Source organism: Pholcus phalangioides, unplaced genomic scaffold (genome assembly GCF_987345545.1).
Source record: "Pholcus phalangioides strain wild (caught in Gottingen) unplaced genomic scaffold, Ppha-v1.0 ptg000015l_1, whole genome shotgun sequence".
In the NCBI taxonomy this organism is placed as follows: domain Eukaryota; kingdom Metazoa; phylum Arthropoda; class Arachnida; order Araneae; family Pholcidae; genus Pholcus; species Pholcus phalangioides.
In genome coordinates, this window is record NW_028301608.1 from 21,288,876 (window position 1) to 21,314,732 (window position 25,857).

The window sequence follows — 25,857 nt, forward strand, 5'->3', positions numbered from 1 at the left end:
GCCAAATTCAAAAGCCTGGTTAATTTCAAGAATGTTAAATTTTCTACTTTGAAGATAAGTAACAAAATGGAGCCAAATTCTTCCGTGTTAATCGCCAAACTGTTTCGAAATTCACCACCTTAGACTGAAATGTCGTTTTTTAGATGTTTATTTAGACATTTTTACACTTTAGTTTCCGTTCCTACGTAGAAATTTTAACTTAACAACTTATCAAAATATAATTCGTAAGTATACATTATTACATCAATGATCGGTAATTGTATTGTGAAGTAGAATATTTTACTGAATTTTTTTAAAAACTAAAAATAAAGTTTTATTTAAAAAAAATTAAAAAATATATACACATGCATATGCGTAAATAATTACTACCAAAAGATTTTGATTTTCTTTCAATGTTTTTGTATAAGAATCGAGTCTGATGATAAATATTCATTGAAATTGGAATACACCCATATAAATTCCATTAATTACAAAATTATTTATCTTCTTTGTTTTCAAATAAAGTGTAGAAACAATACTGCGTTACCCTATTATTGTGTATCAATGTTATTTTACTCCTGAAAAAAAAATTGGATAAACTCTAGAATAAAATTTTCAAAATCAGTTCTGAATATTGCTTTTGGAATGGTCCTAATGTTTAAAGTGACGAAAATGAATAAGCTTTAATGAATGCAAAGTTTAGGTTACCAAAATTGATTATTTTACTGAGGATGAATTAGGTGGTCCGTATAACATCGGAATTACCGTTTCGGTGGCCAAATATGATACAGTGTCAATTTAATGAAAGAAATGGTTCAGAATTTGTAAATATTCATATTTAATAGAAGAAATAATTTAATAAAAATTCGTATTTAATGATAGTAATTTAATGAAATTTTTATATATTCAATGAAAGAAATAGTTTCAAAATATGCAAATAAAAGACCAATAATTTGTGTCGAATAACATATAACATTATAATTCGTCTTGGTAGGTTTGATAAATTTATCACTTTTACCGGCAAATATGCATAATAACTAAGTGCCGTTGGTAAATTTGATACATACTTGAAATTTATCACCTTTATCTGTTATTACGCATAATACCGTTGTGTAATTGGGAAATTTGATAAATACGAAAAAAAAAAATCCAAATGAGTCTAGTATGTGTGATGAATATAGTCAGACTCTCTGCGATATGATGATAACAAATTTTATGATCGTAGCCTGATATAATGGTATAATACATGTATGAATTATCATGTATATATTATATAGTACGATTGCTCATGTTTACCAAAGATGCGACGCTTGAGTATTATGTATAATCACCAGTAAGAGTAATAATTTTTTAGTACTCATTCAATTTGCCAATGACGCTTGGCTACTGTGCATAATTGCTGGTAAAAGCGATTAATTAAAGGAAATTTATCAAACTTACCAAAATTCTCGGTGGTTATGCATGGTAACCGGTTATTATACACCGATTTATGTGATTTTATCACATTTACCGTAGCATATATGCAGGGTGTGATTACTTAGTTCCACTGCCTTATTTTACTTTTACTTTTACTTTTTATCTCGGTACATATACGGCACATTATATCCTTAGTAAAATAAATGGCACATCTAAAACAGGCACGTCTTTTAAATCCGTTTTCTAATTGAAAGTATGTTTCTATAGCCAAAGTTTACGAGTTATTTGAGGTGAAACGGACTTAGCTTTTTTCACCCTGTACAGCATACATGCTCAACCCATGACCGGCGGGCCAAATGTGCCCCCCCCCCCACAAGTCATCTCATGTGGACCCACGACCTCAGACGACTCCTAGTTTTGTGAAATGAACTAAGTTGTACATTTCCAGATAATTTCACGGACCCGTAGCACATTTACAGATCATTGCAGAACATTTTCAAATCCCTTAAGTGACCCACGGCACAGCTCCAGACCACTTAAAAGACTCGCAGCACATTTAAAGATCACTTAAGGCGGTGGTTCTCAAACTGTGTTCCACGGAGCACCAAGTGCTCCACCAGATTTCTTGGTGCTCCGTGAACATATTGATGCTTGGATGGCAGACCTTTTTTTTATACCTTAAACAGTGTTTCAATGAAGCACGTGATTTATTCACGTAAAACATTTGTTAGTACTTCTCCGAACACAAACTACTTTTAATTTCTTCTCTTTTAATTTTTGTGCATGTATTTCATGCAATTTCAAATTTTTTGAAGACATTTCAACCTACTTTGGTATCCATGAATTTTTATATTTTTTCCCCAACCACTCATTGCAAGCATTCTGGAGCACTTCGAATAAAATACAGTTCAAAATGTCATTAAGCCCATGGACCGCTGCTTTTGCGTCTCCCTATCCCTCACCATGAAAGTCACTCTCTTTGGATTTGGCGAAAAACAGGTAAAAAGGTTTTAAGGACCTACAGCATGATGCTGCACTTACATGTAACAGCTTACAACATTGGCGTACGCAAAGGGAGGGGTTGGGGTTCTAACCCCCCCTTGGGCCAAGATTATAGTGTTATTTTGCAGGAAAAAAGTAAACCCCCTCAGAAGGGAAAAAAATCTGAAACCCCCTCGAAAAATTCTGCGTACACCTATGGCTTACAAAGGCTTATTAACTCTAAATAAACAGCAAAAAAACCGAGTAGTGATCACGCCTGACTAATTTTTTCAGTTACTTCATACCCATTATTCACAACCAAGTGGGTATTTCATTCACTGAATGCCTTTTCACGACCTGGTTGTTGAAATTTTTTGTCTATCTTTCTTAGATTTCAAGATAGCACACAAAAGTTCCTAAATTTTCCACCAGGTGGCGTTCTAACCTTTCTTATCATTTGGTGCGTATTCATATTGCTATACCACCACGCAACTTTCATGATTCTATCTGTCATATTTCAGGAGTTATTCAAGATTATGTGAAATTTCCAATGTTCTTTATTTCTCAAATATTTATCCTATTGGCTCCCGGGCATCCCAAAACGATCCTTAGAGATAAAAATGATTGTAAGAGGCTGCGTATATGTCGCTGTATACGAGATCTTCAAGTGGTCATAACTTTTGAATGGATGAAGATAGAGTGATGAAAAAAGTGTCTAGGTATACTGATTTGGACATGCACTACACGATAGTAACAACCAAACTGCCACCTGGTGAGGATTTCTTGAACTTTTTTATCTTGTCTTGACAAATGAACGGGTTTTAACAAAGCTACAGATTAAATTTGTGAAACTCTATTTAATAAGATGGTAATACACGAAGATTTTTGCCATTTTACTTGCGTTTAAAAGACGATTTCTAAAAATATATTCATTGTATCATTACAAAATTTTAATATGATATTCTCATTATTCTGATATATATTGTTGGGGTTACAGACTAAAAAAAATCTAAGGACTATCACATATATTTGTCTAATTACAGTGTTTTAGAGACGAAATGTAGAATGAAATTTCCAAAAATTCACACGTACCGATTTAAGTGTAACTTATGAGCATCTCATACAATGTTTTAAACTTTAATTAATAACCTGCAAAATTACTAGCTGAATATACTGCGAAAACAACAGAATATTCCATCCATAAAATTTTTTTTGCAATCATGTTTGGAACATCACATGAATTTAGCTTAAAATTTGACATAAAAATTACTTTTTCTTAGAAAATGACATAGGTAGCCCAAAATTTATTATTATTTTCATCATTTTGGGACACTTTCTATCAAAAAATTTTCTTAAAGTTCACTCCAGCACTATTTTATATAAAAGTGATAAGAAAAGTAGTCGGATACTTCAAGTGACCCACCGAAATATTTACAGATCACTCGAGTAACTCGCGACATAGTTCCGGATCACTCAAGCAAGCAAGCATCCGAGGGGCATAGTGATAAGATTCTTCTCTACCTCCGTGAAGGTTGGCGTCAGGTCGTAGGTTCGAAACGGGGGAGATTATAGATAACAATATATTTTTCCTAGTGAGCTTGAGGCGTCAACCGATAGATGGCGACTTCATTTCAAATTCAACCCGTTAACGGCAGTAAATTGCAGTATAGCAATACGGCTGCAATTGGTGTGTGGTGAAACAGATCACACACACACACTCAAGTGACCTGCGGTTCTGTTCCAGATCACTTAAGTGGATCGCGACACATTTTTAAACCAATGAAGTCGCTCGTACTCTCCTATAAAGGTTGGCGACCTTGCTGTACAGTATATTCGTGACAGCATTTCTTGCTGTACAGTACCTTCAATGGTCTGTTCTCGTGCCTCCCAGGCATAGGCGGAAATAGACTTGGAAGTCTGAGGGGGGCACGATGAGGATGATGATGATGATGATGATGTCAATTCATACATGCATATGTACATTAGATCAGTCAACTTCACCTTTGACGCTGGGGGGGGGGCAATGCCCCCCAGCCCCTCCCCATCGTATCTCCACCCATGCTCCCAGGAGGGACAATATCGCTTAATTTTGAGAAATACTATTCCAGACTGTAAATACACGCATGTGCTCTCCAACTTTCAGTTCACTTGCAAAGAAAGGTTACGGAAGGGAGGAAAGATTTATGTTCATCACGTGATCGAAAAGTGAAACAGTTTTCAGTTTCCTAAAGGTAGGCCTCTTTCACTCGTCAATGCTAGTGAAAAAAAAAATTGAATTTCAGATAACTCTTAAAATCTTTCAAATTATTAGTCATCACCAAATGTATTTAAAAATATATGAGAAACAATTTCTGTCTTGTAGAATCGCGTGACTTTTGCGGAGTAACAATTTTGTAGTTTCGCTTTTGGGAATAGTTTCGAAGATTTATTTATTTGCCGAGAGTGGGCTTTACACACAAGCCAGATGACACATACGAAGGATATGGGGGAAAAAGTGAAAAGTGATTCTCTCTTCGTATGTTATTAATAGGAGCAAAATAAGAGTTTATCAGCTGACGCATCGAGGGTGAAAATGTTCGGTTCATAGCAAGCTATTGAGTTGGTAGACTGTAAACAACACTGAAATTTCGAAGGTATTTAAAAGACAGATCACGTGAGTACAGATTAATTTTCATTACGTAATAATTCGTAAATATTTCGTAAGTCAATAGTGATTTTTTTTTTCTAATGGCTAACAATGCAAAATATTAATGCTATTTGTGTAATTTCAGGATTCTTGATTAACAGGATTTTCGTTATTTTATCTATTGAAAAGTAGTAAAAAATCAAAAATTTCAACCACCGATTATCTCGGTGAATTTTTATCCGAATATAACGCGGTACTTTTGGTATGATAGAGAGGGAAAAAAAAGCAAATTTTACCAACTCTCAATTCGACTTATTGCAGGTCAAAAGGCTATGCACCATGTATATCCATTATATGCACATTAATTCTCTAAATTATTTTGCATAGAAAAAATGAAGTTCAATTTAGTTGATTTTTAAATGGCCGAACAATCCCAATTGACCCGTATGTAAGTTATTTTAATTCTGTTTTTTTAAAGGATAATCTTCAATGCTAATTTCAGTTTCTTTTCGGCACCCTTCGAGTTGCAAGTAATGCAGAAAAAAACAAATACAAGAGAGATGATGTATGAAAACAATCCATTTGATGAATCTTATATGTAAAAGTATGTACGTATGAATTTTGCACATATACCAAACAAGACCGGGATTAAACCGTAGGCTACTTTAAAAGTTCATCAGAGCTGGACAAATGTCCGAAATGGGCGAAAAACCAATAGAAAGATCCTTTAAAAGATCTCCTTTTATCTCATTTTTAACGTTTAATAACTTACACTGATTGGTTTCTGAACCTTTTCCCCAAATGTATATTCCTAAACAGATAATATATTTTTTTTCTGCATAAGAAAAGTGAACCCTTAATTCAATTTATTTTGAAGTGGTCATAGCTTTAATTGGCTCATGTATCAATTATTTCAACTGTTTTGAATTATACTAACTCCGTTGTCAGTTTCGTGTCGGCACCTATGAGTTGCAAACAATGTCGGAACAAAATACTCGGGACGATGTATGAAAAAATTTTATGTCATAAATGTTATAAAATTGAATTCGATTGAAATGATTAATTAGAAATTGATTTTGAAGTATTCCATTAGTTAATTTTCTAACGTTCTTATCATTGGCGTACGCAAAGGGGGGTTTGGGGTTCTAACCCCCCCTCCCGCTCAGAAGGAAAAAAAATCTGAAACCCCCCTCGAGAAAATTCTGCGTACGCCTATGCTTACAATCCACAAATTATACAGAATACGAGTAAGAGATTTTATGTACTTCTTTAATAAAAACATTCATAAATACAGAGACATTCATACAAATACAAGGTCACAACAGGCAAACTGCTCCACGAGGTGACTGAGAAAAAGATGCCCATAATAAATATGGATGCCATATATTTCTAAAATACAGCAACCCAATTAAAAATGCAATTACAAAAGCTAGAAACAATATACACTGCTCACTTTGCCGCTGTGGTGGTCGAGTGGTTATAGTGCCGGACTCGTGATGCGAGGATCCGGGTTCGAACCCCACAGTGGTGATCGGCTGAAGTTGGTTTTCTGTGGTTCCCAACTTCAAGGCGCAAATGCGAGCCGATCTCCCCGTTAAAAAGTCTCGCCACAGAGAGCAACAATCCTACAACGGTAAATCATTCAACCATAACACTTCACTCATAGTTAGTAAAATTGGGGGCAGATGGCAGCACTACACATTACAAGCATTACACAGAAACAAACTTTACGTCAGGTTGCACTACACGTACACGCACATTCCCGCATGTACCGGTTCGTTGGGGGGCTCCGCGGGTGGTGCATGTGTGGTGTAGCAGTAGTAGGTAGGGGCTCGGGGATCCATGATGTCTTAGGTCAGCCACCTCGTTGGGCGGTTTGCCTGTTGTGGCGTTGTATTTGTATTTGTATGAAACAATTAGGGGAGCAAGCAAAAAAGTGAAGAAAACCGTGCGAGACAGCCACGTATTGGCATACAATGGATAGTACACGCGTATCAATGCGCAATACAGAAAAAAGACGTAAAAAAATTTGGAATTAAGCTTTAATTCTTTGAAAATATGGAAAAAACATGAAAAGATGATTTAGGGCAACAATTTGGTTACATGTAAACGATAAAAAAAGTACTGTTTAGACATGATGCATGAGTTTTAATAAGGCGTGTGGTCTCCTCGAACAGCTAAGACTGCTGCACACCTGTTTGCCATGGATGCGATGAGGTTATCGATCAGACTTTGGGGAATACTGTTCCACTCCTCAAGAAGTGCAATCTGCAAGTCTCGGACAGTAACAGGCGGCCTTGGTCGTGCAGCAATGCGTCCATGCAGCAATGGATTCAGGTCAGGAAAGCACGCTGGCTATTCCATACGCTGTATTGTTTCAGCTTCAAGCATGTTCTCCACCAGACGAGCTCTATGCGGTCGGGCATTATCATCCTGGAAAACAAAGGAATCTCCAATGGCTCCAGCGTAAGGGATGACATGAGATCGCAGTATCTCGTCTGCATACCTTCGGGCCGTCAAAGTGCCATTCCGAATGATATGCAGGTCCGTACGTCCGCCTATGCTGATTCCACCCCATACCATCCAATCAGCTCGTCTGTATTGTGACCTTTCACGAACGAATGCGGAGTTATTTCGAGTGCCCCTGTTCCTCCATACCAGAACACGTCGGGTGTCACACTCCAGACTGAATCGGAACTCGTCTGTAAACAGCACTTGGCTCCAATCATGTTGCTCCCAATTTCGATGTTCAGCAGCCCATCTTCTTCGGGCCGCACGGTGGCGTGGGGTCAACGGAATGCAGACCATTGGCCTACGTGCATAGAGCCCTCCCTTATGAAGCCGATTACGTACTGTTTGGCTGGACACCCTTCGTCCTGTTGCCAAGAGCAACCGTCTTTGCAGCTGCGTAGCATTCTATGTTCTGTTTCGACGGGCTGTTAACCGTATATACCGGTCATCAGTTGCTGTAGTGGCGCGAGGCCGACCTTGCTCTGGTCGACGTCTAACATTTCCTGTTTCTTGGAATCGATTCCACAGCCTTGCAACAACACTTCTGGGGACTCCAACAGCTTCCGCGACACTACGTTGTGTTTGCCCGGATTCCAGTCTGCTTATAACACGCCATGCCATGGATTCCGGTAAATCACGTTGTTGAGACATCCTCAAGTCACCTTTCACGCAATCGAATTTCACAGTTACGGCAGTAAAACAGACGTTTCTGCAACATCCCGATTTCTGCCCTTATCTCCTTTTTCTGGTGTTTGACGTCATGAACTTTGATTTGCATATGAAGTTTTCTTCTTCCGTTTCCTGCTAGGCTTTAAATTATGGATGATTCATTTTATGTTACTTATCGGTATACATCTTTGCGTAATTTTGTTAAAACCATGTGCTCCCCTAATTGTTTTGAGCAGTGTATATATGTACACATGATAAAATATTATACTATAATCATAAAATGTATTTATGGTTGTCGTATTCTAAGTATGGATAGCTTCTCGATTTACCCCCAACATGTTTTATCGTATTTCTTTTACATTTTATTTATTTATCATAATATACGACCATTCGTAATAGATATGAGTGATTGATTCTTTTTTATTGGGCTTTGGAGCGCACATGATATATAATTTGGACCTTTTAGAATAATTTCATGTAGTTATGGAAGTAGGTAATCATTCTCAATATTTCCTTTTAAGGAGGTACACAAACATAGACCAACAAAACAAATAGGACGATATGAAAAAAAAAAATATTCATATGTATGCCTCATCTGCATATAAAGTTTCAACATCAAGGAATGATCCTCGTTAAGGCTTTCTGTGTGTTTTGCTTTTTGTTTTTAATTTCTTACTCTAAATGGTTTGCTGTGACATCTTTCTGCAGTTTGTGTGTTTGCTTAATATCACTGAAGGAAGAGAGAATCATTAATATTCCTTGGCGCTTATCCATTTATTTCTGTTTCCTCCTTCGAATGAGGGGGGGGGGGGATACGTAATATTGCATAACGTTTGTTGAGAAGAAAAGTATCTACTTCTTGATGGAGAAGAGAGATACATCACGTTGTAATAAGAGAAAAGAACAGATCGTTTTCTCTCTTTCTAATCTGATTGAAAAATTTCGTGCAAAGTTCAAGTTATTGAGTAGAGGAACTTGTAATCACGTCCAACATTCTATGTACACTTTCCTAGACGTTCAAAAAATCATGGTTAAAACACGAAGGAAGTCGTTTCCTCAAGGAATTAAGATTTCATTTTCTTGTTGACCCCCAAAGGCAAGTACATCAAGAATTTTTTTTTTTGTTAACTGAATATGCATTACGGGGAAAATTATCATTTTTAAAAGTAATTTTGATATACTAAAAATTGTTGATCTGCTTTTAATGCATGTAGGAAGAAAAGTATCACCTTTCTTGAAAGGCTTCATATGTAATACAAAAATTTATTTTTTTAATATAATATAGTAGAATCTCGTTATACCGACTGTTCATAATCACGATGGAAATTTTCCTTACAATGGATTTGTCGCTATAAGCGAATTTCCGATTTTTGCTGTCAGATTATGAAATTGTAGAAAATTGCTGCTCTTTATCTGACTGCTTTATCTTTTTCAGTCATTAAAACGTCTTTTATAGATTATTTCGTTCTAATATTAACAAATGATCAGAACTCTAGTTATGAAATTGATTTTCTGTCTCACATCTGTTGATTCTTTAAGACAGTCTTGCATAAAGGTTCATTATTTGAGTGATTTAATCAACCAACTGAACAATTAAAAGTCTCAATTATCATATCACTTATATTCCTCAATGGCTTTTCAAATCAACATTTTTACCCAGGTCAGAAGGTTTTCCACACAGGACTTTTTCAGTCATTTCGAAGTGACTTTTAACTTTAGGTCCCGTGATCTATTAATCGCTGGGAGAGACAAAAGTCGAATAAAATCATCACATAACCCATGTGTGCAGTGGGGAAGCTCAAAAATAGGAAGAAGAGGTTGAAACAATTTGACCTTACTATGTACAATCTTTGTTAGAAGGACCTCGGAGTCATTTTTACGAGGCTCATGTGCCAAGGTAAGAGCTATCATGTTCAGTTCTTGAAGAAAGAGCAGAAAAAAACTGGCCTGTTCAAGCAATTTTGGACGATATAGGAATTTTTCTTAATTTTGAACTTGCTGGAAAATAATATTTTTTATGCCTTTAACTTTAGCTATTTCACAACCAATTGCAACTCACTCGTTATAGCGGGATTCTCAGGCATGGCAGAAATCACTAAACCCCCGGTAAAATGTCTTTTTTTGATGAAGTTAGGCTTTCTTCCAATTTTCAGCAGTTGCAAAGAAAGGCAGATAGAAAAATGTGTTCTAAAAATTGAGTACCTTGTCACTGCTAAAATAAAAGACTTTTAAGAAGGTGAGATATGTCTTCAATGAAGGTGAGAGGGTTAATTGCCTTGAAATTCTCTCGCCTTGGCCTAAATCTCATTGAAAAAACGAAGTATGCATATGGAACATTCAAAAGTTCTGTAAAATAAACCGTCTAATGAAAATGAGCACCAACGTTGTAAAATTGTAGTCCTATGATTAGATAGAGTGAAAAGCACATGCACCAAACTGGCACGGTCAACGTCAAAACAAGCTCATTTTTCTGCTAGAAAATGGTGTATTTTCTATACATTCTGTTGCTATCAATGCTTATAAAACTATATAGGCCTACTAGTACAGTGGTTTTCAATTTGTGACATGGTAATCTTTGAGGTACGTGGTGGTCGTTTAGGGGCCAGGAAAAAATGAGTAAAGTAATAAAATTAGCACAGCATAGTTATGACACAACATACACGCAAACGCGTGTCTTTTGTATGTTTTGAGCATTCCTCTGAGCATTCCTAGGGATGAGGTGTCCTCTTTCGCATTTCTAGGTGGTACGCCACATCACATAAGCTTCTCACGCACTTCAAGAGATATATAGGAATGCTTTTTATGTATATCTAGGTGTATCGTACTGCAGGGTCCCCGGTGCAGATTGGCGTTCGCTGCTATGCAGTTGTATGGACATCATGATGGACTCACATCGTGAGGGAGGTCCAGGTTTTTTTGTGTCTCTGACGCCGTAGTGGTGGTATGATCAAGTTGATTTTCTGTGGTTTTCACGGACGAAATAGACGGCAGTGGAATAAATTCAATCGAGTTTTCTGTGTTTTCTTTCCTTTCTGCTCATCATCGCGAAACTATAGAGTAACTCTACGAACCGAAGTTGTTCTTTTTTTTACATTCGTTCTTTCTGTACTACTGTTAATTAATGATTTTTCCCCTCCCCCACATATAATTTATCTTTCTACTAAAAACATGTTAGGGCGAACGAGAACATGTAGGGTAGGGGGTGAAAAGGGAAATCTACTATACACATATACTCTCTTATCCACTTACCTATTACGCTGGTTTCCTTTTCTATTTTACTTTCCTTCTATTTTTTTTTTCTTTCCCCTTCTTCTTTCTTTTTCTAATTTGCGGTTGGGTTAGGATATGATTACCAGATCAACCAGATGATTACCAGATCGCCGATTCATCAAATAGAGATCATCCAAATTTGTTGACAAAAGCTTGTACCCGATGGGGGAAGACAGACACTGCATAAGACAGAAACTTGATTCGAATCAGAAGATAGTCCCATCTTTGTATGATTAATGCGTTAAGGTCTACCGTAATGTTTGAGTAATGCTTGACAAGAGTACTTTTCTTCTCACTTTTCTATAAAATGCTACAGTGATTATAGCAACCCACAAATTTGTGGCACCAGGGTCTGGAAGGGTTGTTTGTAGGGTGGAATTTGACGAGCTGGTTACATTAATACAGAGAAAAGCATGAATATTAGAATTGCAACTTGATAGAAAGTGTCCCAAAATGGTGTAAACAATAATAAATATTGCACTTTTTATTTTACTTATCTACGAAAAAGTTATTTTTATGTTAAATTTTAAGCAAAATTCATGTGATGTTCCAAACACGATTGTTTGAATATCAAACAAAAAATTTTATGAATGGAATGTTTTGTCTTTTTCACAGTACATTCAGCTGTAATGGTGCATGTTATAAACTATAATTCTAAGGATTGTATGTGATATGCACATAATTTACACTCAAATCTGTTGATGTACGTGCGAATTTTTTTGAAATTTCTCTCACCATATCACGTACACAACACTGTAATTAGACAAATACATGTGATAAACCTTAAATTTTTGTACTAAACCTTCATAATATATGGAAAAATATCATATTAAAATTTTGTAATGATACAATTAATAAATACAATAGAAATCATTTTTCAAACTTAAGTAAAATGGCAAAAATAACATTCTTCGTAAAACGCGTTTCAAATTCTTATCCACAGACTTACTCGTATGTAAAAACGCAACACTAAAGTGAATGTAATTTTAGTTTTAAGTGTCATACAAACAAACAAAAAAGACTGTTTTGCAATCACATGGAGTAGGGTTTTCATAAAAAGTAAAAAAAATAAAAAGCTCTCTATTTTCTTCCAAAATGACATTTTAAACGTAGTCGGATATACCTTAATACGCAACTTTATAAATTGAGAAACCTATCTGTACCGTTTCATACACTGTATTTGTACTTCAATATAAACGTATGTCTACTCATTAGTTATTTTCTGATATATATTTTGAATCATTTGTGAATGATCCCACATAAAATTGCAAGAATATCTGTGTACATATGTTTTTTCAATGCTGAAGACACGCAGTGTTTTATTTTGACAGGCAGTCATTAGGCCGCCTTTAGGCTCGTTTGACAGTTTTTACAGCTGTCTGTTCAGTTCACATGCTCGCATTATTACGAGATAATAATAATAACCCAGACCATTCATTATTTTAATCTCGAGAACATTCTTCACTTGTTCTTCATATCGCTGGGAAAAAAAAGATTTCACAAATCAACAAATTATTCTCGAATATAGAAAAAAGATACGCGTGTCTGTTCAATCAAAACGCAGAAGGTATTTATAAAATGCTTCATATTTCAAAAATATATTTGTGTTCGGCAAGATATGTATTCGAGTCGGAGGTGAGTCTAATAATGTACTTCTTTCAGCTTAAGGCACTGAATTCAGATTCGATATCATTTTTTTAAATAGAAGGTAATACTGTCAAACTTCCGGAATTATTTATCAATTCTATGGAGATTATAAAGTACTTCACGTGGATCAATAGGCACTACTACTTCACCAAATACCAACTCTGGCCATATCGTAATACTACAATTTAGGCCGGGATTACACTATAAAAGTTTGATAAAAGATCTTTTACTAAACTTGAAAAATAAAATAGCCAATGAGCCTGTGTTGGTTGCATTCGCTCAAATGTAATCGATAACAGTATTAGTTGAATTTTTCAAGTTTTATGAATGAACTTTTATAGTGTAATCCCAGCCTTACTGCCATTAATGAATTGGGTTGGAAACGAAGACACCATCTATAGGTAGTCACCTGCAGCGCGTGAGGGAAATATCTATATTTTTTACTGGATTTGAACCAGGAGCCGTGATGGTAAACTTCACGGTGGTAGTTGAGCGTCTTACCACCACGCCACTCAGGCAATTCAGATTAATCTGCAATTCGACAATTTCGTAATGTTTTAAATCCGAGTACAGTGATACCTCGGTTAACGATAATTCTTTCCGGAATTACGTTTGTTGGTCGAAATATTCGTAAGCCGAAACACGATTTCCCATAGATTTCTAAGGAAAATTAGCTAATTCGTTCCATAACTGCCAGAAATTTTCTATAATGTTCAAGGCAAGTTTTACATACGAAAAAGACCTGCAAAAATTGGCCAAAGGGTAAAATTAACAGTTTCAAAACTAGGTAAATTAGAATTTACAGGAAAATATGAGACACTCAAGATCTTTTATTTTGCACTATGTGCGGATGGGGGACACGTCGAGTTCGCACGTGTTCCCATCCATCCATTTGTGATTTGGTCAGCTCATTCCTGTGTCTGATACATGTAGAGATGGAAAAGATGAATAAACTCCCAGAATATCCTGACTGTTCAGTCTGATGAATCTTGAAACAAAAGAACGCGTGCTAAGAAAACATAGGCTCCTTTTTCTTCCTCCATTGCATTTGCTATAAGCTGAATCTTTCATTTTACATGAAAGAGTTCTTAAGAAAAATGGGGGTACATTCCGACTTCTGAGGATGGGGGCGTGAGTTAATCGGCTCAAGTTTCAGTGATTCTGATGATGACTCGCGCGAAAATTCAGTTCACCACGTGACTGTGTTAGGTTAGTATGCGCATTCATAGCAACGGAACTGTGCGTTAGCCCAAATGTTCCCAATTGGGTGGGGGGGTGGGGGTGGCTGGACTCGCAGGGGTCCACGGCCCAATGGTAGAATTATAAAAAAAATTGATACTGCGTTTAAAATATATATACATAAATAAATTACTTAAAGAGAAAAGTTCTAACTAAATTAACGTACAAATGCACTGATGTAACGTTGGTAGACTGCAGTAGTAATATTGTTATGATCTGACAAAAATTTTGTACTTTTCAGCATCCCTTGATAGGAGTATGAAACAATGTTTTAGTTCTTTTGCAGTCAAGCAGATAGCATTGCTTTGGCATCACATTTACTACTTCTGGATAGAATTTCCTCTATTTTTCGAGAACATCTTCGCTGATACGTGGCAGTAGTTTCTGCTTCTGTAAATCGGGAGGGGGTCTATAGCCGATACGAAGATTTCTGAACAGCCCCCACCCCCGATTAAAACTATTTGGGACCCGCTGCGTTAGCAGAATCCGCATTCGTTAGCCGAGGCAGAAAAATCAGGAAAGCAATCTTCGTCAGCCGAAAAATTCGAAAGCCGAGGCATTCGTTAGCCGAGGTATCACTTTGACCTTTGAAGTACGGACACACCCCGCTTCTCATCTCGGAGAGATATCGCAGCGTTCCCGAAGGATGGGTGCATCCGGAAAGTTTTATTTAAAACAACGTAACATGACCACCATGAACATCACTTGGTCTGGGGGGGGGGGGGGGCTATGATGCCGTTAAATTTTACAGACATGGGTTATAGCAAGATCGAGGGCTAGACGGGTGCAATGAAGGGTGCATGTCTTGGGTGACAATCCTGAGAAGACGGCAAATCTTAGAGGGCAGGGTTGTTTTCAAGTTTTCTTTTGGGAGGTCACACTGGTGGATCGAAGTTTTTGGTGAGGGGCATGGTAAGTATTTCAGAGAATACTATTTTTCAAAAAGTATTTAAAATTAATAGAAATTGACTAAAAAACAAACAAAGGTAGTTTTTCTTTAATATTCAATTTTTTTACAAGAATATTTTTTATCTTTTGGACGGAGGGAGGCGTACTCCTCTGTGGGTCAGCGAAGTCTCCTAGGTAGGGACCAGTACCAGTCTAGGAGGCTTTGAACCCCCCTCCCCCCTATTTTTTAAATCCTCTATGAGTACCAAGATTATTACTTATCACGAACTTATTGATACGTATCGGTTTTCTTAATGCGTAATAACACCTCTCCGTAATGAATGTTTCGAATGATTCTCTCTACGATAGCGAAGTGAATCTTGATAAGAATCAATGGAGGAAACGGAACACACACCATAGAACACTGAACACTTGATCATTTTATGTGTGTGTGATTTGTTTTCGAAATTGTTTTTCATCCGTACTTAAAAAGACAAGATATTTCTCAAATTATCGTTATCAGTCATATCTGCCAATATCCTTCACTGTAACGGGATAGATCTCGGTCGAGTCTGACCATCATAAAAAGCGAGGTTAATTGCTACGCTACTGGAAAGATAATAGGAGTTCTATAGTTTCATTGACTGACGATGATTTATTTTCTTTAGCCAATGAGATAACGAGACCGGGAGGAAAATAAAACAGATTATATATAATTTTTGTTGTTAATCAGCTTTATATTGTCGTGTGTGCGACCGATTCTATCTCTTCTTAGTTTTTTTCCAGACTCCCCTTTTGAGTTCTATAATTGTTTAAAACCTGGGAATTTCTTGATTTTTTCGTAGATTGTACAACTGTGGATCGTTCGTAAGCGTGTGTGGAAAGATGAACGTTGAACTCACGTCGAAACTCAACGGCTACCATCATCCGGGAAAGCCTAAATCCCGATCACTAATGGAAGAGACTCATAGAAAATCGACGGAGAGAGTGGATAAATACATAGCCACTGATGAAAACGAACTGGGGATTCCTGAACCTCCTGATGGAGGTTGGGGATGGTTCATCGTTCTAGCATCGTTCCTCTGCAACACCGTCGTGGACGGAGTGTCCTACAGTTTCGGAATACTTCTCATAGAGCTTGTCAACTATTACAAGTCCCAGAAAGGTGAAACGGCTTGGATTGGATCTCTTTTATCAGGTGTATTTCTCGGTTCAGGTAAAACGCATGCGTTTTTCAATTAAACATACTTAGTGAATAAACATACTCTGCTGTTGTTTTATTATGAAGAAATTAAATCTTAAAAATATACAGGGTTTTTCGTGGGTCCATTGACGAACAAGTTCGGATGCCGTCCCGTCGCCATGGCTGGTAGTGTCATTGCTGCATTCGCCTTCCTGGTCAGTACAGCCGCCCCGAATGTACGAGTTCTTCTCTTCACATATGGAATATTGGGAGGTACATATCCTTAATTTATTCTGTTTTCGTTCTCTTTCGTCGTCAATATTAAAGTACAGTATCGATAATGACTGAGACTATGCGATTGCGATATCTGGTGTAATGGAGATTGATCGAATTTTTGGAAGCAAACTATGCCGGGAAAGTGCACCCAACTTTAAAATTGAATATCTTAAAAATAATCATCATAATCGGATACAGACTCCTCGAATGGGAGGGGGGGGGTGTATGTCCGCCCCTGACTATCTATGTCAATGATACAATTTTTTCATTGAACCCGGGAGAGGGATTGGTGATCACCCCCTTCGCACCCCCCTCGCCTCGTCATTGCGTGTCGCATGAATGAGTTATTTGTCTCTAGCCTCCTCTGGTTCATTGTTGGTTAAAGTTAGCTTCTCGGCAACAAAAGTAGGAATGGTTGAAGAGGGACGAAGAATTAGATCGGATGGTTATACATAAATTTGAGACTGGTTATGGGAAAAGGTGTCACAACGAAGAAGAGTAGAAAATAGAATGATATTCCTCTACAGGAGATCTGATGCTATCGACGTTACGGTAACAAGCCAGCAGCCGTTGTTACTTTGTCTTGACGCTAACCAAATATGCACTGAGCTTGAAGTGCAAGCTTGTCAATTCCAAGAAACGGATAAAGGGTACTAACTAGAACGAAAGTTCCTGTGACTGTGCTGGACTCAAACAAGAACAAAAGATGCTGAGGTTGTTCAAACCCGCAATCCAAAAATGAAATTTTCCACTGATTTGTGAGTCGGCAAATAAGAACGAAAGCTGTTGTGCCTTTTTGAGCTAGCAAACTAGAACGTTAGTTGCCGTGGGCTGCCGAAACTCGCATACCAAAAAGTTGGTGGGGATGTCTCAGCATATACTAAACCACACCTGTACCTCGTCCACATACCTCTGTGGAACTTCTAACGAATTGGTACATGCTGGAATGAGCGCGTACATGTTGTGATGTGAACCTAAAAGTGAATTTGTTTCCGTGTAATGCTTGTTATGTGCAATGCTGCCATCTGCCATCAATTTTTCAATTATGACTGAAGTGTGATGATTCAATAATTGTATCGTTGTGGGCCTGTTGCTCTCTGTGGAGGTTGTCTAAGTCTGCAAACCCAGAATGGAAAATTGATGCTGTTCTCTAGGCCGGCAAACTGGGACTACGCTCTTTTGGACCCCAAATCAAGAGGATTTCGCTGAATGCTGTGTATGCAGTTGTCCCGGATATTTTTACTCACGCAAATGTTTTACAAATTATTAAACACAAGATCTTGCCGTCACTAAAATTTGAAGGCTGCTCCAGGGAAGCAATTCCCAGGTGAACTAGATCTCCACCGTGATTCCTTATACGTCGAATTTAGTTCGACGTTTAGTATTCGTTTCGATTCTTTGTTTCAAGAAGTCCCACGACGATCAAAATAAAGAGAGACGCACTGTTGTTGTTCAAACAAAAAAAAATAAAAATGCTTATATAGCGGCTTTACTTGGGAAAGGTGCATGTCTCGCGCGGGTGAGAGTTTTGTCTCGAGCCACACCTGCATGTCTCAGTCGAAGATTGAAATTTTTTAGCTATATTTTGAAATGTACCAGCTGGAATATTCACACATGCCTCGGTGGATGTTGATTAAAGTTTCCAGTCCATCTTGTAAATTTTGTTTTTGTCTCTAGACAATGTGGGTCCTTACAGTGGTCCTAAAAGAAGGAATCCCACGGAATCAAAAATACGGGCAAATGTCGGTTTTTCGAAGGAAAAAAATTACCATAAAAGTGTTTCAAAGCCATTCAGTTTTGAAGTTTGGGTGCTCTTTTCTGGACACCCTGTACTTGGGACTTGGTTTCGAAAAGTATCACTGCTTCTCTTTTCTACGTATGTGCCTTGAAGAATTTTATAAACAGGTAATAAAATATTTCTAATTAATCATTTTTACCGGCACTACTCAAATTCATAGAGAGAATTTCAGTCTTGTTCATTTGTTATGTTCAACAAATCGAATTTGAATGATTGAATTTAACTGTTCGTTTTCTCTCGCCTAGGTGTTGGTTTCGGTATGATATACCTGCCATCTATCGTCAGCGTCGGATATTATTTTTCTACGAAGAGAGCACTTGCGACGGGTATTGCAACGTGTGGTTCTGGAATGGGAGCGTTTGTCTTTGCTCCTCTCACGCAGAAACTTCTGGAGGTATACGACTGGAGAGGTGCTCTAGTTATAATAGCTGGTTTGTCCCTCAATTGCATGGCTTTTGGTTCAATCATGAGACCACTCAAGGCTAAAACAAGGATACAAAAAGAGGTGAACACAAATAAATGCACTCAAAACGATTGTCAGTTGATGAACAACACAGAGCCGGGTGTCGAATCCACCCTCAGTATACAGAAAATCGGTGCTCATGATTTCAATGACATCGTTTTCGATTTTGACCCCATTCATGAAAACAGCAATGTACCATATGGAAACGAATATCGACGGAAGTCGGTGACGCCGATCCTTATCGACCCAACACGCAATAAGCCTGAAAATTCAGGAAACGGCTTGTTTCCGACTTCTCAGAAAGTAGATGCTACAATGTCCTCGTGCCGAAGCCAGATAAGCATGAAGGATTATTTCCAGAAATTCCCGACTCGATCAGGTGCAAATCAAGGTTCCGCTAACATCTTGTACCCGACACCTTTCAGTGAAGGTTACGTCATCCAGAAGGGCTATCGACGAAGGAAGTCGATCAATCCCGAAGATCTAGCCAAGCCCCTATACAGAAAGGACATTTTTTACAGTGGGAATATCTCACATTTACCTGAATTCAAGGAATCCAGACATGACATCAGAACCTACATGGCCAACGTGACGTCACTTCCGAATGATCAGTCATCGAGTTCAAGCTCCACTGTTGGGGGAACTTGCCCTAGAATCAGAATATTCAAGGGTATTGCGGGTGCTCTCAAAATGAACTTGGACTACTCGTTATTTCGAAATTTCTCCTTTTGCATGGCATGTCTCGGAAATTTTTTTGGTATGGCCGGTTTCTACGTGATGTGGGTTTATCTCACCGACAGCTCAATCCACAAGGGCATATCGGAAGATCACGCCTCGCTACTCATATCCGTCATGGGCATAATGAACTTGGTAGGTAAAATCATGTTCGGATTTATCGTGGACCGTCCAAATATCCGATCGTTGGACATGAACAACCTGTGTCTTGTTGTTAGTGCTTTTGCCGTCGCATCGATCCCATTTTGCTTCAGCTACATTGCTATCGCTGCTGCCACGACAGTCTTCAGTATCTTTGCAGGTATACTTCCAAAATGGATAAATAAATAAATAAAATACGAAAGAAACAAAATCGAATTTTATATTCAAGAACAGAAATATTTAAAAATATGATGTATATATAAATATCGAGATAACCTTTTTCCTATTCGGGGCATCTGCAGTGATAACTTATATAAGATTAATGACGCCAATTTGTATCACATATCGGGACTTCTGAAGGCATTTAGAGATTCCACGGAAAGAATGTTTAGTACAAGTTTAGTACAAAACTTCACCGAGATATTAAAAATTTTGGTGTTTTCTTTGTATAAAATGGGCAGATATTTACACAGAACGCAGGGTAGCTAAAATTTTCCACGTAATTTCCAGTTATGAATCAAATTAGATGTTCGTAGTAGCCCGTTTTATGTTACCTGATGTGTTATTGTTGGTGATGCATCTGTCTTCAAGATTGAATTCACATATTTTTGAGATATAACATTTAATTAAGAATGGTTCAAACCAGCGGTTCCTAACCTTTTTTCACTCGCGGAACCCTATTCAGTATACAATTTCTATGGCGGAGCCCTGTTTGACTCGAAGAGCCCTTTTTTGTACATAATTTTTATGGCAGAACCTTGTAGGCTTCCTTTATTTATTTATTATCAAATTTACTGATTTACAATATTTTCCTAGAGTCGTCGCGGAGCCCCTGGGAGGTGATTCCTTGGTTCCTCTGAAGGGGCATTCAGTCACGTGATCATTTCATACTTTAGTACAGAGATTCTGTACTGATATTCTCTCACGTGATCAGAACTGTTTAGTGTGGCCCAATGTGAAAAATATAAGAATGTCTAGTGGAATGTAACATAAAACATTCCATAAGAATGTGTGTGTAACATATTTATAAGGAAATTAGATCTCGGCACTTCATCGACCCCAACGGATTTCAGAAACTCTTACAGCCAGAAGTCACATGGAGTGGTGTTCGGAAATAGAGACGGCCATGCTGTCGGAAAGAACTGGCTGATGAAAAAAATACTGGCGTAGCAGGAGGAGCAAACATGAACGGATATTGTGTACCCATGCTCCATCTTGCATGAAAATCCGTCTTATAATATTAACTGCAATTCTGGAATTATAACGTTTTCTAGCACATAATTCGTTACCATAAGCTCGGGAACCTGGGGGCTGAGGCAGTTTATAATAATAAGCCGTTATAATAGGCCCTAATAAATTTTATGAGGGGGCCCAATAATTAATTAATTTATAATGTAATGCACCACTCCACCTCCTGCATAAGGGCTTTAGTCCCGTATATACGGAAAGACTGGCTACTTCTAGGCCCCCTCATTGTTTTCCTCATTTCGGCACCTCTGTTCGTTACAGTTGTATGATACGCTAAAAAAGTATCCAATTAAATTGTTTTCTCTATGAAGTCAATACACACAGTCATTTTTGAATAATGATATCTAAAGTTTGAAATGGTTCTGAAATCATCAAAATTCACCCTATCGGTGACTTTTGCGTTACTATATATATGTGTGTGTGTTTTTTAAATCGGAATTAATCTCCTAATTACTTTCATAAACCTCGGTATAAGATTTCTCTTCTGTTTGTTGATAATTTTCAACTACCACACACACACACACAGATGCCTCAAATAAGAAAAATATATTTTGCAGCCCCACCGTGCTTTACGACAGAAAAATGCCTGAAAAAATTAATGTTACTTTTTTTTAACTTCTCCTACTGTAGGAGCATATATCTCACTGATCTCGATTGTCTTGGTGGACATGGTGGGATTGGACAAACTGACCAACTCATTTGGAATGCTGAGTCTATTTCGGGGAGCTGGATCTATCCTTGGACCTCCTATAGCTGGTAAGACCACCGACTTTGTATATAAGTTAGTTCGATCCAGCAATCGGAATTCACGCTTAATAATACTTCTACTGCATACTCAGTTAAGAATTTTCTTTCTGGGATTATAAATGTTTGAAACATCAATTGATAATGTTGAAAAAAAAAATATATATCAATATATTTGATATATATATCAAAAATTGATTTTCTGTCCATCTATCTGTCAGTCTGTGTGTTCTCTATACAAATCTAGAATTTCAGACCGATCGTCGCCAAATTTTGCATACATACGAAACAGGAACCGAATTGAACGATAGGATACTTCAAAAGTTTCTCAGAGCAGGGCAAATGCCCAAAATTGGTGAAAACCCGTCGCTCAACAATGGTTTCTATGCCTCAACAATCACTTCTGGAATGTTTACATTGGTTATCGTGGTTCCTTAGCAATGCGTTTTAGGCATGCGTACGCCTTTATGCATCAAGTTTGTCACTTCTTTAACTCATTAACGCCGGTTGGTAAGAAAATTTGTCATTCTAAATTTCAAGTTTTTTCTTTGCCAATAAATGGTGGAAGTGGTTCCACTCAGTATTTTTGTTTTTCAAAAAATCAAAGTCGTCGTTAATGGGTTAATGCTGCCGGTATTATGTATAATAATTTATTCCTTTATGATAGTTTTTGTCACTTTTTCAATCCTCCCAGCAATTGAAGATAACCCGGGCAGCGCCGGGTGTTATAGTTAGTTAGTTTTTTGAAAATACACGTGATCATGAAATTGAAACATTCGTTTTTCAGCATCATATACAAAGTCGTGTACAAGCTGTCCCAAATTGCTCAGCAAACATCTCTGCAACCGTTGGCTTTAGAAACATTATTTCAATTATAAGTTTTCAAATGATGTGGGGTTACTCAAAATGTCCTAAATTTCTCTCTGGAATTTAGGCATGAAAAAAAATTAATTTTTTATGCAGAACCCATGTGCTAAAATATCGAACTGGTGAAATCTTAATGCCGCTCTGAGAAGTCATTTAAAAAATGCATATTTTTGAATGCAGTATTAACGGTTATATTTTACTTTTAAGTTTTCATCATTTATCTCCAATCATTGCGGGTGTTGTTCACAAATTGCTAAACTTAAATTAAATCCGAAGTTGTAAAAATTCTGTAATTGTCGAAATAATTGCCAAAAAATTTAATTTCTATTCATTGTGAATAAAAAAAATGTATGTTTTACTTCTCTCTATTTTTGTACAGTCTCTAAGAATGGCAACTTTGTGCCAGTGAAAACTTGCCAACACAGTGATGAATTGCCGAAACATAGAAATAATTTTATGTCTCGATAAATATTGCATTTTTAAAACATAAGTTTTTTAACGTGGTACGACTTGCAGAGTTTGTCGAAAATCACCAGACAATAAAATGAGTGCTCCACCGAAGGGCTGTCCATTTCCCCCTCAAATCTTGCAGTGTACGATCAAGCGCATCCAATGCTGTTTTGTGAGCCATTGTGCATTCGTCCCATATGATAAGTTCACATGTTTGGAGAACTTTGCCCATTCCGGAATTTTTGGTGATATTGCATTTTGGCCTCTCAGTGGTTTGAAAATTCAACGGCAATTTCAGTGCTGAATGCGCTGTTCGACCATCATCCAAAAGTGTTGCCGCAATTCCAGATGATGCAATTACCAGTGCAATTTTAAAATAAAACATAAATCGCCGTTGTCTATCACCCGCTGCACAACTATGCCAGAAACTTTTCGACACGCGTGCCACCTAGGATAGATGTACTATGCCAGAAACCTTCGCGGGAGTGTACTCAACAACTTCCCGAAGTTTCATGGCGATCGGATGGATGGTGTAGTAACGCATAAAGGACAAACAGACAGACAGACATTCGTTTATATATATATATATATATATATATATATAGATATCCCTATATTAAAACCGTTAAAAAAAACAACCAATAGACTTCTTGGTTGGATTTTTTTTTCAAGTTTTATAAAGGATCTTTTATCAAACTTTTATAGTGTAATCCCGGACTAAAATCTACGGTTGCAGAGATAGTTGTGTTGCAAACGATTCGGGACAACCTTTATAATTATGTAATACGTTCATTGTGTATATATGCAATATGTTCATTGTGTATATATGTAATATGTTCATATACATACATGATACATATTATGCAATATGTATATGTTTATACAGGGTGTCCTGTAAGTGTTAATGTGGCTTTTATCTCATCAACCGTTCGTCGTATAGGTATAATTTCAATTTAAACAATGCTCAAAAGGCGTTCAAAAATTACCCTGTACCAGTTTTGAGAGTGAAAATACATTGTCAGAAAATAAAAAAAATCTTAATTTTTATACGGTCCCCCGTCCTCCAACTTCCAAATAGAAAATTGTTGTCCTGTCTCTCTTGAAGCCAACAAAAAAAATCCAAGTTTCAAAGTGCAATATTCGCTGAGATATTCGAATTCATAAATCGGAAAAAAGTTGGCAAGGGACAGTATAATTGAGGGCAAGGGTCGTTGTCCGTTAGTTTTTGCTGTTCATGTATAACTTTTCTCAGATTTTTGAATTCAAATATCTTAGCGAATGTTGCACTTTGAAATGTGGAATTTTCTTTGTTATCTTCAGGAAAGACACGGCAACAACTTTCTAATTGGACATAAAGGACAAGGGAACCACTTAAGAAATTAGATTTTTTTTTATTTTGTGACACACTGTATTTGCACTCTCAAAACTGGTACAAGGTAATTTTTGAACGCCTTTTGAGCATTGTTTAAATTGAAGTCATGCCTCTACGACGGACAGTTGATGAGATGAAGGCCGCATTAGCACATACAGGACAGCCTGTATATATAATTATGCGTTTTGTTTTTTCTATCTTTTCCGGTAGGGACAGTATTCGATTACACTGGTAGCTATGATATTCCGTTCTACATGGCAGGTGGATTCTTGTTAATTGCTGGAATCTTCACTTTGATCAGCCCAAGTCTGGCGTTGTGCAAAAAGACCGACACCGAACGAGAGCAGAATGGCTTAAACGCTTTAAACGAAGTCCAAAAACAGTCCAAGGCCTTGTTAGCGTGAAGTTACAGGAAGAAGAGCATCTGAATATTCAAATATTAAATGCATAATCAAGGGACACGGCGGTCTTTGTTCCCCCACTTTTTTCGTGATCGGAGATATCATGAAAACGGTTGGAAATAGGAGATAGCTATTGGTCATCGATACGGATGATAACGGTCGAGGCCATTCAGGGACGAACGAAAATGAATCTCCATGAGTTCAGCCTTTTTCTTTTTTGCTGTAGAGAAGATGACCCGGTCCGATGCAATCGATTTCTGTACTGATTATGGCTTTAGATTGCACTCTAAGAAAATTCTGAAGCTTTTGATCAGATGAGCAAATACTTACATCGCGTTAATTGAATAGAACATCAGTATAATGTATTGAATTTTCCTTCGGGTACGAACAAATATATTTTTGTACAGTCGTATTATTGAAACTCAAGAACGCGAGTTGTACGGTTGTTGTGGAAAAACTTCTGAAAAGCATTTGTAAAAGTAGTTTTTATTTATATTTTTTACGTGGAACTCCTGAAACTGCACTCATTAAAAAAAAAGGAAAAGGCGTTGTTACATTAATACTTTTTATTTCCACACATGTAAATAAATATTTTAATGAAATTTCTTGAAGAGTGTTTTTCTTTTGATTGTTTCATGAAGGGTCTGATTGAAATATAAATGCGTATTATGGTGGTTGATTCCAAAATTACCCTTTTTAAAATTGGTAAGCATTGAAATATCCAGAGGAGAAAACATTTGAGGGGTTTTATATACTATATCAAGCAAATGAGGTACCCTGAATGCTATTACATGACAAAAAAAATTATTGTCAATATTTTAATAAAAATGGATGTTGCACTTCAGAACACACCGTGTTTATATGATTTACATAGATTTGAATTGTTTAAAAATGTCATTCATTCCTTACCAACTTGCTTTTCCATCACTGCTGAAGAAATCATAGCAATGTCT

General features: G+C 37.1%; 1 protein-coding gene across 4 annotated transcripts; it reads left to right on the forward strand.

The window, feature by feature from the left end:
- The first annotated feature begins 166 nt into the window (after positions 1-166).
- LOC149075665 (monocarboxylate transporter 9-like) lies at positions 167-25,510 on the forward strand. Of its 4 annotated transcripts, none has more exons than XM_089243153.1 (6): positions 167-224; positions 16,072-16,442; positions 16,539-16,682; positions 18,729-19,982; positions 21,701-21,826; positions 24,714-25,510. In XM_089243153.1, exons 2-6 carry the CDS (start codon positions 16,112-16,114, stop codon positions 24,905-24,907), a joined length of 2,049 nt encoding a protein of 682 aa, XP_089099279.1. In that variant the 5' UTR covers positions 167-224; positions 16,072-16,111; the 3' UTR covers positions 24,908-25,510. The 4 variants fall into 4 exon arrangements, with proteins under 4 accessions (XP_089099279.1, XP_089099280.1, XP_089099278.1 ...); XM_089243154.1 differs by lacking the exon at positions 167-224 and adding an exon at positions 4,944-5,029; XM_089243152.1 differs by lacking the exon at positions 167-224 and adding an exon at positions 9,054-9,278.
- The last annotated feature ends 347 nt before the right edge of the window (positions 25,511-25,857 follow it).

What these genes read in the sequence shown, in the direction of transcription:
- LOC149075665 (XM_089243151.1), top strand. An exon ending in CACATATGGAATATTGGGAG is followed by an intron (nt 16,683 to 18,728) that starts GTACATATCCTT and finishes TCTCTCGCCTAG; the next exon opens with GTGTTGGTTTCGGTATGATA. An exon ending in AGTCTTCAGTATCTTTGCAG is followed by an intron (nt 19,983 to 21,700) that starts GTATACTTCCAA and finishes CTCCTACTGTAG; the next exon opens with GAGCATATATCTCACTGATC.